The sequence below is a fragment of the Physeter macrocephalus genome, unplaced genomic scaffold, assembly GCF_002837175.3.
Source record: "Physeter macrocephalus isolate SW-GA unplaced genomic scaffold, ASM283717v5 random_837, whole genome shotgun sequence".
NCBI lineage: Eukaryota > Metazoa > Chordata > Mammalia > Artiodactyla > Physeteridae > Physeter > Physeter macrocephalus.
The window spans coordinates 1-13,695 of record NW_021146123.1 but is presented as its reverse complement, the minus strand read 5'-3'; the positions used below and the strand labels follow the sequence as shown (position 1 = coordinate 13,695).

Genomic DNA, 13,695 nt, shown 5'->3' with positions numbered 1-13,695 from the left:
GGTCCCACTCTGGCGCTGTTGTCCGCCCACCCCGCCTCATTGGACCGTGGTTCCAGCTTGGGAAACCACCGCGGAGCAACCCGGGAGTGACAACACCCCACCCACGAGGATTTCCTGAATCCCCCTGGAAATTGAGCCTTGCTCTCGCCAAAGAAAAGTCTGGCTTCGAGATTCTTCCGGACCCAGGATGCCAGCATCTGCCAACGACCCTCTCCTTCGTCTCGTCGAAAGAAAAGCCATATCGGAGCATTGCCGTAGGGCGCCCTGTGGGTTTTGTCTAGGTCATGTGATTCCATTTTGATTTCTCATCCTGCCCGAGTTCTCCTTTTATTCTGTCGATCTTTTCCTCCATTGGACCCTTCAAAGCTGTTGTAATTTGTACTGAAGTCAAAATGTGTCCCGTTTTCCCCAGACCACTTAGCTATGGTATATTGCAATAAAATTACTTCTTATATTTGCAGAAATTCTTTTGGCGTAATTTTATTCTTTCCCCCTCATCTACATAATTGGACACATGTTGGCGACAAGAAAAAGAAAACGGTTCAAAGAAAACCTATGGTAAAGATTCTAGGACATGAGGCCCTTGAAAACTAGAATGTTGAGTGACACATTGTACATTCCCTAAAAATCCAGTAGACGTGTTCATACGTTTTAACTGTAATGCCCAGGAAAGGGTGTTTTAAAATATTTTAAACCTGTGTAACAGAGGAACAATTGTAATCGTTTTTCAATAAATCAAGATTAATGTTTCCACCGTGAACAGATGTGATCGGCTGTCTTCTTAAGTGTGACCAGGGCCTTCCCCTGCATTAAACCAGTGTGAGACCCCAGTCTCAGGGCAGGAGAAACTCTCAAAATCCTGGCCAAGGTCACAGAGAGTGGAAGGAAGCCACTGCCCAGGCCACGCGCCAAGGGAGCTCTTCCTCGGAGGAAGTGGCAGTGGGCGTCCGGAGACAGAGCTGTGCCCTAGGGTGCCCTTGGGTTGTGATCAGGCCTCGGCCCTCCAGGCTTCCTGGGGGAGCTGCCACAATCCTGGGGCGTCCTGGATTGACCGTGCGCGGGCCTCACTCTCGCCCTGCGGAGGTGGCGAGTCCCCAGGCTCCCCCCCGCCCCCCGCTGTGCAACTGCAGAGCAGGCTGATCGTACCCGGCCCCCTGGCTCGTCCTGGCCAATGACCCTGAGCCGACGTAGCACGTGGCTCTTCCTGTCTGACATGCTGGTTCCCTCTGCGTGTCACCAGCCACGTTCCCAGAGCGGCTGCGTCCCCAGTGAGTGGGTTCCCGGAGGGAGTCCCTGGCCAACCCTCCATGAGCTTACAGCACGAGCGAGGAACATGTTGCTTTCAGCCGACACCGATGTCAGGGATGGTTGTTAACTGCAGCAAAACCTAGAGCCAGTGGCTCTCAGAGTGTGGTCCACGGACCATCGGCACCTTGTTAGGAATGCAGATTCCTGGGCCCTGCGGCAGACCTGCTGGCTCAGACACGCTGGGGGAGGCCCCGTCATCTGTGTTTTGACAAGGCCCGCGGGTGATTCTAGGGTTTGCTCGGGTTTGAGATCCCCCGGCCTGGACCAAGCGGAGCAGATGGGAAAGTGAAACCAGAAGTGGGCAATTGCTTTGACAGCACCGATATGAGTTGGCAGGTCCCCCTGCCAGGCGGTGGAGGCGGGAACTGTTGTCAGAAGATGGAAGGCTCCCTGTCTCCAGGGGCAGGACGTGCGGTCAGATCGCTCTTTGCCACCTGGGCGAGCTCACAGGCCGATCACGGGCGGTAGCGTGAGACCTGGAAGAGGTCGGAACCAGGACGGTGATGCAGGCCGCTTGCCCTCGGCTGCGCTTGGCACGAAAGGAAACAGAGCCCGCAGATTCGAGGGTTTTCAGGGCCGGAAGAGGCAACCGTTTCTCAGCATCAACGGTTAAAGATGAAACTGAGAAACACTCTGTGGGACAAACGCCAATGAAAGCTCATTCATCACAGGCCTGAGCAACACATTTGTTGTTTGAAACCTCGGCCGGGATTGCAGTGGTGCCTAATAAGTGACTCAGGAAGCAGTGTGGCCCTCCCATCAGAGCCGGACAGGTCGGAAGCTGCTGCATCGACGTCAAGACAGGGAGCGGGGCAGGCGGGGGTGTAGGAGCAATGGGCCTGGGCGCCGGTCCTTGGAGCCCAGTGAAATGCAACGGGCTGGAAGCTGATGACCTGGTTGAGAGGTGTCCTGCAGGGAGAGCCGCCAGCCTGGCCTGAGGAGTCTGTGACCGAGACTTAGAATGACCCGCCGGCCTCCAGGGGTTGCACTGGCCCACAGGTGCCCCGCGGGGCCGGGTGACGGGGCCTGGGAGGACCAGGGGCGGCCTCCCCTCACTGCAGGCAGGTGCTCAAAGGTGAGCAGGCTGAGCCTCGGGGGTAGGGGGGGTGGAGGCTAGCGTTTAAGATCATGGTGTCCTGAGTGAGACCCATCTGGGGCAAGGCCCCGCAGAGCCGCCATTTCTCTGCACCTCCTTCCTCATCCTGGAGACTTTGCAGGTGAAAGCACCTGCCCGTAGGCTGGGCCAGAGGAGGAGAGCCTGCAGGTGCTGGTATGGCTGGAGCCTAGAAACCAGCGAGCAGTCCCACCTGTGCGTCCCCGGGGACGGGAGCAGTGAAGCTAGACTCCCTCGGGCACGGCTCTCCCAGCCCCAGGGCCCGCCCCCCGCCCCTGCACCGTCCATCACGCCCCAGCGACTGGTCCGCAAGAGCTCATCAAGCCCCTGCAGCCACCCACACCTGGGCCGGGTCTTCTGGAGAAGTGAATGGAGACCTCACACCGGGACTTTGCTCCCCGTCTTGGGAGAGGTGAGATCCGTGGAAATGAGGGTGCCAACCCGGGTCTTGGCTGCAGAGCGGCTGAGTATCTGCAGCTCACAGCATCTGTCTCAGGAGCCTTGGAGAGATTGTGCCTAGAACCCCCACAGGAGCTAGGTAATGGCTGGCCATTGGTTTTTAGCATTCCCACGGGGCTGCGTTATTTCTTGCTGGATGAGGGGAAACACCTGTCCCCACAAAGGAGAAAGCAGGCCATTGTTCACCGTTTGGAGCTGGAATTAATCCAAGCGTCCCATGTTGGAAAAGATGTCCTCAGTGCCCCTTATCTTAGCACTGCTGCCCCGTGTCCTAGGGTGCCCTTGGAGTGGCAGGAAGGGATGGATGGAGGGAGGGAGGAAACTGTGTGCACACCCATTTGGCATGGGGGCCGGGGCTTTGCTAAGAGGGTTCTGCTGCTGCAGAGCTGGGACTCCTGGGCTCCAGATCTTGGGGCACAAGTCCTTTCGTATCTGCCAAGGCTCTTGGCCTCCAAGAGCTGAGCCTGCCTCGGGCAGCGCCTCCATTTGGATGGCAGGTGGGTGTGGCGATATCTGTCTGTCTCAGCCAACCTGCCTGGCTGGGGCCTAGGAGGGCTGGGATCCTACTGATTTCTGGGTCCTGGATAGGCTGGCGGCTGATCAGTGGCCGAGTCTGGGAGAGCCAGCTCCTCACCCCCTGCCTAGAGTGCCCTACATCTTCTTAGAGGAAAGGAGGGAGGGAGGAGGGGCAGCCTCAGCTCTCGGTGCTTTCCCTCGGGGAAGGACTCCTGCAGAAAGCGTGCTCCCCACCTGCCTTCCTTGCCCCGACCTACCCCTCCCACCCCCAGACATTCATTCATTCATTCAATGCCGCTTTATTGAGTGCCTGCTCTGTGCCAGGCACTGGTACCCAAAAGAGGGGTGACAAGGACCTCAAATGGATACAATGTAGACATACTGACTTGAAAACACAGTAACATGGAAACTCAGAACACGGGGAAACAGCCTGATGATGATGTGTCAGGACTCAGGGTGCAAGGCCTACCCGGCGCCCGGGGAGGATGCAGGAGGGAGGCATGCCCACGCGGAAGTGGTACACATCCGCCTGGATTTCCTCCGAGAAGTGGTCCAGGGAGAAGGGAGGGCAGGACTCAGCTTGTGCCTCAGCCAGGAAACTTATCACTTTCCAGTAATCCCCCAGGAGTCAAGACGTCAACAAAAGCTACACGCACAAAACATCCTGCTTTCTTTTTTTATTTTTATTTTCCCAAATTGACAAATGGAGATCACGTAGATTTGGGAGAAGTCCGATTCCCAGGCCTCTGTTGGGAGCTGATGTGTTTGATGGTGCAAGAATTTTGCTTCACTTGGGACTTCCTCAAATTCATTTTAAAACTAGAAACCTCAATGGTTAGGACGATCTAAAAGACTCTAACTGGGAGACGGACTAGGGGCACCACTTTCAGCATTTGTATCGTTTAATGCCACGTAACAAATTACCCCCAGACGTAGCTGAAAATAAAACACAGGCATCGTCTGACGTTTCTGTGGGTCAGGAACCTGGACGTGGCTGTCTGGCCCTCACGTCAGGGTTTCTAACAAATCTACAAGCAAGGTATCCTATGACTAAGGTCTCATCTGGAGACCCGACCGGGGAAAGATCCCATGAGATGCGTGTTTGCGAGATGTGTGTGCAGGTCCTGGGTGTGCTCCTCATCGGCTTTGAGGCCTCAGGCATGTTTCAAACCGTGGTGCATGGGGACAGGTCAGCAGTGAGGTGTCCAGCTGCCTGGTTTCCTCACCTGTAAAATGCTGCACCAGGCTGTGGAGTGAAATGTGATCCTGCACGAGAAGCGCTTTGTCCTGGGACCTCTGCATCCGTGTCGTGTGATAGCTCTGCATCCCCAGCACCCACCCCACCTGTGCGCTCACTGTGCGTAAGCCCAGCGGTCTCAGGATACAGGGCGTCACGCCTCTGACGTTTATCGTTGACCCATCTCTAAGTGCCCGGCCCCTGCGGGGTGTGCAGCCCTGGGCTGGCAAGTGAGCCGACAGAGGGAAGAGAAGGACATCCTGCTTCCCGTGAGCTTAAGGGCATCTGAAGACGCCAGACTCACGGCCGCCGCTCCAGAGAACCATCCAGAGGTGATCAAAGCCACAGGCTGAGGGATGGGTCTGCCGAGAGTGGGCTGGAGTGAACAGGAGGAGGTGTGACCGAGCCTTGGGCAGTAGGTGGAATTTGGAGACGTGCAGAAGGTTCCTTTGGAATTCCTTGCGTGTACCTCTGTGACGTCTGTCTGTCTGTCTGTCTGCCAAAAGACGGTTGGAATGCTCGTCGATAGAGAGGGCTCTTTGCACTTGAAGGCTGGATACTGGAGCTGATCCTCTGCAGCTGACATTCCGGAAGATGGGGGAGAAAAGTGAGGAGAGGCTGGGTCCATGGCATGGCAGAAGGAACTTTCCACCACTGGAGCCAAAGCAGCCTGTGGGGGGGGGGCTTGGGGCACATACCACCAGTCCACCTTGATCCAGCCGCCACCTTGGCCCACAGCAAAGGCCACAGGGCTGTGACTACGGAGGAGATGCGGGCCCTGACCTCAGGTGCCCCCGTATGCAGGCGGAGGTCCACGTGCACACGGAAACGGGGCTCTCAGGCGCTCACTGCTCGTCTCCTGAGCTGCGCTGCCTGAAAGGCACCAGCAAGCTGAGCAAAGGGGGCCAGGCATGGAGCAGGGTGGGGTCCCCACGAACCCCCATCGTCAGGAGACTTCATGGTGAAGAGGATTTGGGCCAGCTCGGGACGATGAGTTGGACCTGACTCCCGTGATCCTGCCTGTCCCAGCTCAGCTCAGGGGAAGCCCCCGCCTGGGCTGGGTCCCTCCCTCCGAGGGGCTTCCTGGGCCTGGAGGAGTGTACACGGAGCCAGCTGGGGCGGCTGGCAAACATCCCAGCTCACCCCCAACACACCCACTCCACCCCCGGAGCCCTGGGGCTCAGGCTTCTCTGAATCCTGCTGCTTTATCTCTGCATGGGCAACAGGCACAACCCACCACGTGCTCCCCCAGGCGGGTCTCCCCCCACCCAGCCTGGGGCTCTGGGTCAGGTCCTGCAATCTTGCCCACCGGCCCTCACGATGGGCTGGGAATCGCTCAGGGTGGTGCCTGGCACGTCGCAAAGGCTGTACAGTGAGGGAGCTGTGATCACCCCGGGCTGCACACTCTTTAGAGGCCGAGGCTGGTAATATTGTCAGCGAGAGTTCAGCTCGGCCCAGGCTTTGCTTCTGGTGACAGTTGGCTGGGAGTGGAGTGGACTGTCCGTCAGGGCTCCATAGCCAGGCTCCTGGTGGCACAGACGGTGTCAGTCCAGGGCTCCACGCCTGGGGCTTCTGGGACCAGGCGATACGAGAGCTTCAGAATGAAGGAAGAGAGGTTTGTCATGGGAGGGAGGAGGTGCTTCCTCGTCATGCGCACAGAAAGCCTGTGTAGTCAGAGCTCAGGGCCTGGAAGGCCCTGGAAAGTGCTGGCAGAAGCCTGCCTCTAGGTCACCTGGAAGGTTTGTTAAAACATAGGTTCCTGGGCCCTCCCTCCCCTGGTGATTCAGCAGCTCCGGATGGTGCTTAGAACTTGTAATTCCCCAAATTTCCCCAGGCATCCTGCTGCTGCTTGGAAACACACACGGATTAGTATCAGCGGTAGCTCTTCCGGTCTTGACCCGAACCCCGTCTGGCCACAGAAAAGGCAGGTGCCTCCCGCATACTGGATTTTACAAAGGCTCGAGCATATATATACCCAGATCCCCTCCAGCCCTGGCTCCCCTGATGCTAAAATTCCACTGTAAAGAAATGTGTTCATTTTGTATAAAGTGCATCTCTTTAAAACGCAAGTCTTTCAAAGACTTGAGCGGTGTTTCTTCTTATTAGTGACCCTTCGATAGAAATCAGTTTGACGACCTGATTTAGAGTTGGAATTTGGTGCAGAAAGACAGAGTTTAAGGAGGAAAGGAAAGGATGCAGGACCCTTCTGACGCGTGGAGGTGGTAAGTGTGGGGTCGATTTCAAGTATTTAACCGCTTGTCAGAGGACGAGGGTGTATTTCTCTCCTGCCTGAGACCCCAGTGGACATGACCCCGGATGGGGAACCTCAGGGCTGCACGTGGTGTTGGTTCCACCCTGGCTGACCTCACGTTCCCTCTGGGATGACATGAATAGGGCTCAGGCGGAAGAGAATGAAATGACCCAGCGAGAAGAGGTTTCCAGGTGCGGGAGGGAGGAAGGGGCACTGCAGCTGAGCAGTGACCGTGAGAAGAGTCATGGGACAGGGACACATGTGCCATGTGTCGTGAAGAGAGCACCCCCAGGTTGGCCAGGGGACAGAAGGATAACGAAGATGACAAGGATACGGGCCTGGCCCAGATGGGACGGAGGCTCTGAACACTTTCTGGGGCGGACAGTCTGTCCTGGAGTCAAGGACGGACGTCCGGGGAAAGGTTTGGGGAGCAGGAAATGGACGTGATCAGGGCTGAGCGGTAGAGATGTGGACCGGGTATTTCGGTGTGGAGGGAGGCCTGGAAGGCACAGAGGCCTGGTTGAGGGCCCTTCGGCGGTGCAGTGGGGAGGAAAGAACGTGACTGAAGGAGGGGATGCCCGTGCCCTGCACCAGTGTCCTGCTGGCGGCAGGGGTGATGTCGGTCTTACTGCGCCATCTCCTACCAGTGATCTCCTCTTTGCTGTCTCGGACACCCCAGCCTCCTTGCTTTTTCTCAGATCCACCAAGATCTCTGCCTCTTGCTGTAAGACTCTCACCTGAAACATTGCGTATCCGACCCATGCCTCTCAGTTCCCTGCTCAAATGCCACCTCTTCCGAGAGGCTTTGTGGAACTAAGAGCTTAAAACAACTTACCCTCCAGACTTCTAGGGTCTAATCATTGGAAGATGGCATACATTGTATTAACCCTCCTGCCAATAAAACAATAAAGTCTAGAGTATCTATGAAAATACAGCTATTAGAGGGCAATGGAGAGAGACTAAAAGCAGATAGAAACTGGATGTGGGGTAAGATGGACAGTTACTCTGACCTTCTCCTGAGGGCCTCCCGGTCCACGGGATGCAGGGGTAGCATCATTCAAGCAGATGAGGCTGTCTCACTGGGCTGGGGTCTTGGGTAAGAGATCCAGGCTACCGGGTGAGGAGTGGGGTGGAAATCCTAAAAAAGAGGAAACCACGTCAGGGAAGCCCCTAAATCCGCTACAAACCCTCTCCTGTCCTTGGCTGACGGCTGATCTGAACCTGTGTGAGGTGAGATGCCCATGGTGCACTGGGGGAACTGGCTGGGAGGCCGACACAGCTGAGTGGAGATTTCAGCACTGCCCAGGGTCAGGGTATAGTCTGAGTTCAAGTCCCATCATTTTGGATGGATTTGACAAACAGCTCAGGCTTTCCCCCAGCGAGCCCAGCCCTTAAGTAGAAGGACAGTATCCCAGGGCTGAAGTTTCTGCCCTGGGATTAAGGACAAAATAGAGCCACTCTAATAAGCCTAGAGCCAAGACCCCCAGGCTCAAAGTGATCTCACCCACCCGCCTGCCAGCACCAAGTTCATCTCTCTTCTGAGGAAGAGCTCAGAATTCAGAGTCGCTGTAACACAGTATCCACAGTGTCTGGCACAGAATAAGATTCACTAGACACACAAAAGAAGGAAAACATGACCCATAATCAAGAGGGGAAAAGTCAATAGAAACAAATGAATGGGTGCCTCAGATGTTGGAATTTACAGAAAAGGACTTCAAAATAAGTAGGATAAATATATTCAATAATATATGAGAAAAGATAGATATAATGAGTAAAGAAATGGGGGTTTCAAGGGAGATAAGAAAGCTAAAAAATGAACCAGTTGTAAATATTAGAACTAAAAATTGCAATATATGAAATAAAAAATTCATTGGATAAAGAAGACATACAGATGGCCAATAGGCACATGAAAAGATGCTCATTATGGACTAAAAATTACAATATATGAAATAAAAAATTCATTGGATAAAGAAGACATACAGATGGCCAATAGGCACATGAAAAGTTGCTCATTATGGCTAATTATCAGAGAAATGTAAATCAAAACTACAATGAGGTACCACCTGACACCGGTCAGAATGGCCATCATTAAAAAGTCTACAAATAATAAATGCTGGAGAGGGTGTGGGGAGAAGGGACCCCTCCTGCACTGTTGGTGGGGATGTAAATCGGTGTGGCCACTATGGAAAACACTATGGAGGTTCCTCAAAAAACTAAAAATCGAGTTACCCTATGATCCAGCAATCCCACTCTTGGGCATATATCTACAGAAAACTCTAATTCGAAAAGACACATGCACCCCAATGTTCATAGCAGCACTATTTACAATAGCCAAGACACGGAAGCAACCTAACTGTCCATCAACAGATGAATGGATAAAGAAGATGTGGTACATATATACAACGGAATACTACTCAGCCATAAAAAAGAATGAAATAATGCCATTTGCAGCAACGTGGACAGACCTAGAGATTATCATACTAAATGAAGTAAGTCAGACAGAGAAAAACAAATACCATGATACACTTATATGTGGAAGCTAAAAAAATGTTACAAATGAACTAATTTACAAAGGAGAAACAGACTCACAGACACAGAAAACAAACTTATGGTTACCAAAGGGGAAATGGGGGGAGGGAAAAATTAGGAGTTTGGGATTAGCAGATACAAACTATTATATACAAAATAGATGAACAACAAGGTCCTACTGTAGAGCACAGGGAACTATATTCAATATCTTATAATAACCTATAATGGAAAAGAATAAGAAAAAGAATATTTACGCATAACTGAATCACTTTGCTGTACACCAGAAACTAATACATTGTAAATCAACTCTACTTCAAAAAAATATTTTTTAAAAAATAAAGATTATTTGTTGCAAGCAGATACACGTAACCAGGAACGAGGAAGGAAGTTCTTCAGGCTGATGGGAAAATGATCCCAGTTGAAAAAGCAGATTCTTAGGAAGAGGCAAAGGGTGACAGAAAGTCAATACGAGGATAGGTGTAAAGTACTCTCTTTTTCAGTTAAAAATGTTGTTAAAAGACTACTGAATTTTTAAGACCAAAATAATGAAAACGCATTGTGTGGTTAAACTATAGGTAGAAGCAATTTCTACAAGAACAGTGGTGAAAAGGTTTGTGGAAGGGTTGGTACGTGATGGGTGAAGTCCCTTGAGGGGGACAGTATTCATTTGTAATGTATTCCCTGGGCAACCGTTCAGTGTAGCACAGAAGAAGAACCCCAAAGTCAAGGCAGCTATGGAATGAAATACTAAAAATGCTTGACCAACACAAAGGAAGCAAAGCACAAGGGGAAAAAGACGGGATATAAATGGAGGAGGACATGGGTAGACCCAACACAGGGACATCAGCAATCACACCAAGGGTCAATCACATGAGCGCAGATAAGAACTGCAGCAATCCGCGATGCACTGCTTGCGGGAAACGCGCTGCAAAGGGACAGCAGGGCGGGAGCTGATGAATGAAAAACACACACTAAGCAAACAGTGACCTTGAAAAATGCACCGTCCGGAGTCTTACTCCATTGTCCCGTGTTCTTGGCAGCACCTGCCGGAAGAGACTCCCTGGTCACACAGCCAGGCTGCTTCCCCAGGACCCGGGTGGCCAGATGGGGCCGTGGGCCAGAGCCAGCGGAAGGAAAGGAGGTGGAAGGGAGGTGCCTCCCCCCAGGCCCAGTGTTGCCCCCGTGGGGGCAACAACCTGGACAGGGGCTGTCGGGAAGGGGTTGAGGGCACAGACTTGCCACCTCCGTCCCTAACGGGAGTCCCGGTGACAGCTAGCCTCAGCGTGTGGCTCTTCCCTGGGAGGTGTGGGAAAAGCATGCAGCCTGGTCCCTCCTGGGGCGGGTGCCGAATGCCCCCACCCCAGCAATTTCATGCCCTCGCCCACCCCACCCCACGCCCGGCCCCGCTTCCATGCCCCCCGGGCTGGAACTGCTGCAGTCGAGTTCACGTCCTGCCTCTGTCAAGGTCCCGGGGCCACGCTTTGCGATGCTCCTGGCCTGGCCGCCCCTGCTTCTCTCCTGCTGCACGTCCACTGCTGTCGGAAGCCCACGGCACACCGGCCTGGGGAAATCTCCACCGCACACATCGTGCTCCCCTCGTCCCTCCCCTCTAACCACCCTAGACCCCAGGAGAACTTTCTAAATTTCTGTAGACTTGAAGCCCATAAAATGCAAATGAATTCCTCAAACCCTGCCCCCTGAGAAGGCCTCAGGTGTGGCCTGGGCAGAGCTGGGTGATGTGGCAGGGGGTGGGGTGGGGGCTGGCCCTTCCCTATGCAGGGCCGTAGGGGGTCTGGTGGCTGGAGGGAAGTGTCCCTGCCTAGGGGAAGTTGGGCTGGTCCACAGGGAGCACGGAAGTCAGATGCTCAGTAAGGAAGATATGGGCCCTGGAAGAGAACCAGCTGAGGCTGCTTCCACGTCCAGCTGGCGCCACAAGCCAGGAGGAGAAACGGGGCCAGAGGTGAGCGTGCGTGGCCACAGCCCTATAAGAGCACGGGGCTCCTCGGGCGGCAAAGAGCAGAGCGATGGAGCAGCGTGGAGTGGCCATGGCCACAGGGCCGGCAGTGCTGGCCATGGCCTTCCTGTGCGCCGCAGCCTCCGCCTCCGACACCTGTCCAGGTGAGTAAGACACCAGGTGAGTAGGACCTGACAGCGGTCGGGCCTGAAAGCCGCAGGGCCCTTGTGCTAACAGCCAACTGTGCTGGGCCCCGAGCTGAGCCCTTCTGGACAATTTCCTTATTCCTCATGACAGTTGCAGTCACCACTTCTCAAAGCAGAGACTGAACATTTTTGAACACCTCACTGCCAGGCTGACCCTCCAGCACTGAGGCTGGGGGGAGGGTGGCTCAGGCAGGGTGGACCACAAGGCCGGGGCTCTGCCCTGCATCACCTCCACACCTGACCAGTGCCCACCAGAGGCGGGAAACTCACTGCCAGGCTGACCCTACATCTGAGACGGGTGACTCTGGCCACAGCCAAGGGCCCAGGCCGAGGTCGCCGCGTGGCAGATCCCCGTGGCTCGGGTGGCCTGTCGCCGGCTCTGCAGGGCTCTCAGGCCCAGGACGAGCGCCCTGACTCGCGCTCTGTGTCTCTCTGCAGAGGTGAAGCTGGTGGGTCTGGAGGGCTCCGACAAGCTCTCCATCCTCCGAGGCTGCCCGGGGCTGCCCGGACCCGCGGGGCCCAAGGGAGAGGCAGGCATCAGTGAACAGAAGGGTACGTGCTCCGGCTCGGGGGTGGGGGTCACTGAACACCGGCTCTTCTCAAATTAGACCCCGGGTGGGCAGTGCCCCCTGCGGGTCTCAGGTCGGGAGCTGGGCTCACAACCCTGCTCGGAGCTGGCGTCCGGAGCGACCCCTGAGGCCCACCGGGACCTGTCATCCCCTGGGGAGGGGGCTGGTCTCAGCCAGTCTATGAGCTCGCATTGGGGTATACTTTCACAGAACACCGCTTCCTGGTGCTCGATCCAGCCCCGGCTTTACGTGGCCACGGGCAAGAGCTCCAAGCCTTACACCTCGGTTTTCTCACCTGAAAACTGAGGCCCCAGCTTTTTCCATCTGTACCGCGATGAGAAAACTGGAGCTCAGAGCAGTGAGCCATCGGCAGGGAGGGCGGAGCTGGACCTCGACTCAGTTTGAGGGCCCCCGAGCACTGCCCACCTCCCCCGTCGACGTGGTGGCCCCCTCGTGGGGGTTTGGGCCCCGAGCCTGGTATGAGGGGCAGGTGTGCACGCAGCTCAGGGGTGAGGGCCCCGGGCCTGGGTGTGAGTGGACGCTCCAAGGGCTCCGGAGACAGGGCGAGCTCGGAGGTCCCCGGCCTCTCACGTCCTGGGAGGAATCCAGCTCAGGGGCCGTGGGCGCCCAGGCCGGGTCCTGGGGCTGGGAGGGCTCCAGGCTGGGCTCCTGCCGGGGGGACACAGGGAGGAGGGGCAAGTCTGGGGCGGCTGCCCACCAGTGGGTGTGGTAGACCAGTGGGTGTGGTAGGCCCCCGCGAGCTGAGCCGGCGCCCCGCCTGCCCCACACCCCCCCCCACCCCCCCCGGGCAGGGCGGCCTGCCGGCAGACGCTCTTGCTGCCTCGGCTGAGCCCGGGGCCGCCTCTCCTGGCCCGGGCCTCAGTGCTCAGGAGGACGGGCAGGGGCCCTGGGTGGCCCCAGCGCCCTGCTAACGTCAAGGACGCAGACCTGGGGGCCTCGCGGCTCCTGCCCCCTCCTCTCCGGAGGTGGAGACAGAGCCGCCACAGAGGGATGCGTACTGCGCCGGACCGCGCCTGCGTCCAGGGCTGAGCGCAGGGCAGGGCCCGCCTGCCCCCAGAGCCAGTGGGCCGGAGGCTCCTGGGGGACAGGGTCTCTGAGGACGCGCTCTTGGTCCCAGGCCCCCAAGGAGACGGTGGGGCTCTGTGACGGTGGCCTGGACCTGCGCGGCCACACTGAGGGGGTCGGGAGCCAGAGCGCTGGTGGGTCCCTGGGGCCCGAGCTTGGCGTGCCGGCCGCTCGGCACCGGGTGGCTGTGAGGGCTTTGTCCCCGCTGTCGGCTGTCACCTCGGGCTGAGGCCCAGGCCAGTGAGGCTGAGGATACCGCAGCTGGCATGGGAGGGTCAGGACTGTATTGCTTAGGGCAGAGACGCTCAAGTAGAATTCTTCAGGTGGCCTTTTCCTCAATGATGTATCTTTGGAATTTACAGGAGAACGAGGTTCTACCGGAGACCCTGGGAAGGCAGGGCCGGCCGGGCCCAAAGGTACCAAAGGTGATGAAGAGCTAGGACCCCTGAGCAGGACCCCGGGGCCT

The 13,695-nt window shown here is 56.2% G+C and overlaps 1 protein-coding gene across 1 annotated transcript; it reads left to right on the top strand.

The window, feature by feature from the left end:
• Window positions 1–11,438: 11,438 nt before the first annotated feature.
• LOC102993321 (ficolin-2) lies at window positions 11,439–13,645 on the top strand (the record flags this gene model as incomplete). Its single annotated transcript, XM_028486346.1, has 3 exons — window positions 11,439–11,532; window positions 12,013–12,126; window positions 13,592–13,645. Coding segments are annotated over exons 1-3 (262 nt in total), but the record flags the coding sequence as incomplete, so codon positions are not given.
• Between the last annotated feature and the right edge of the window lie 50 nt (window positions 13,646–13,695).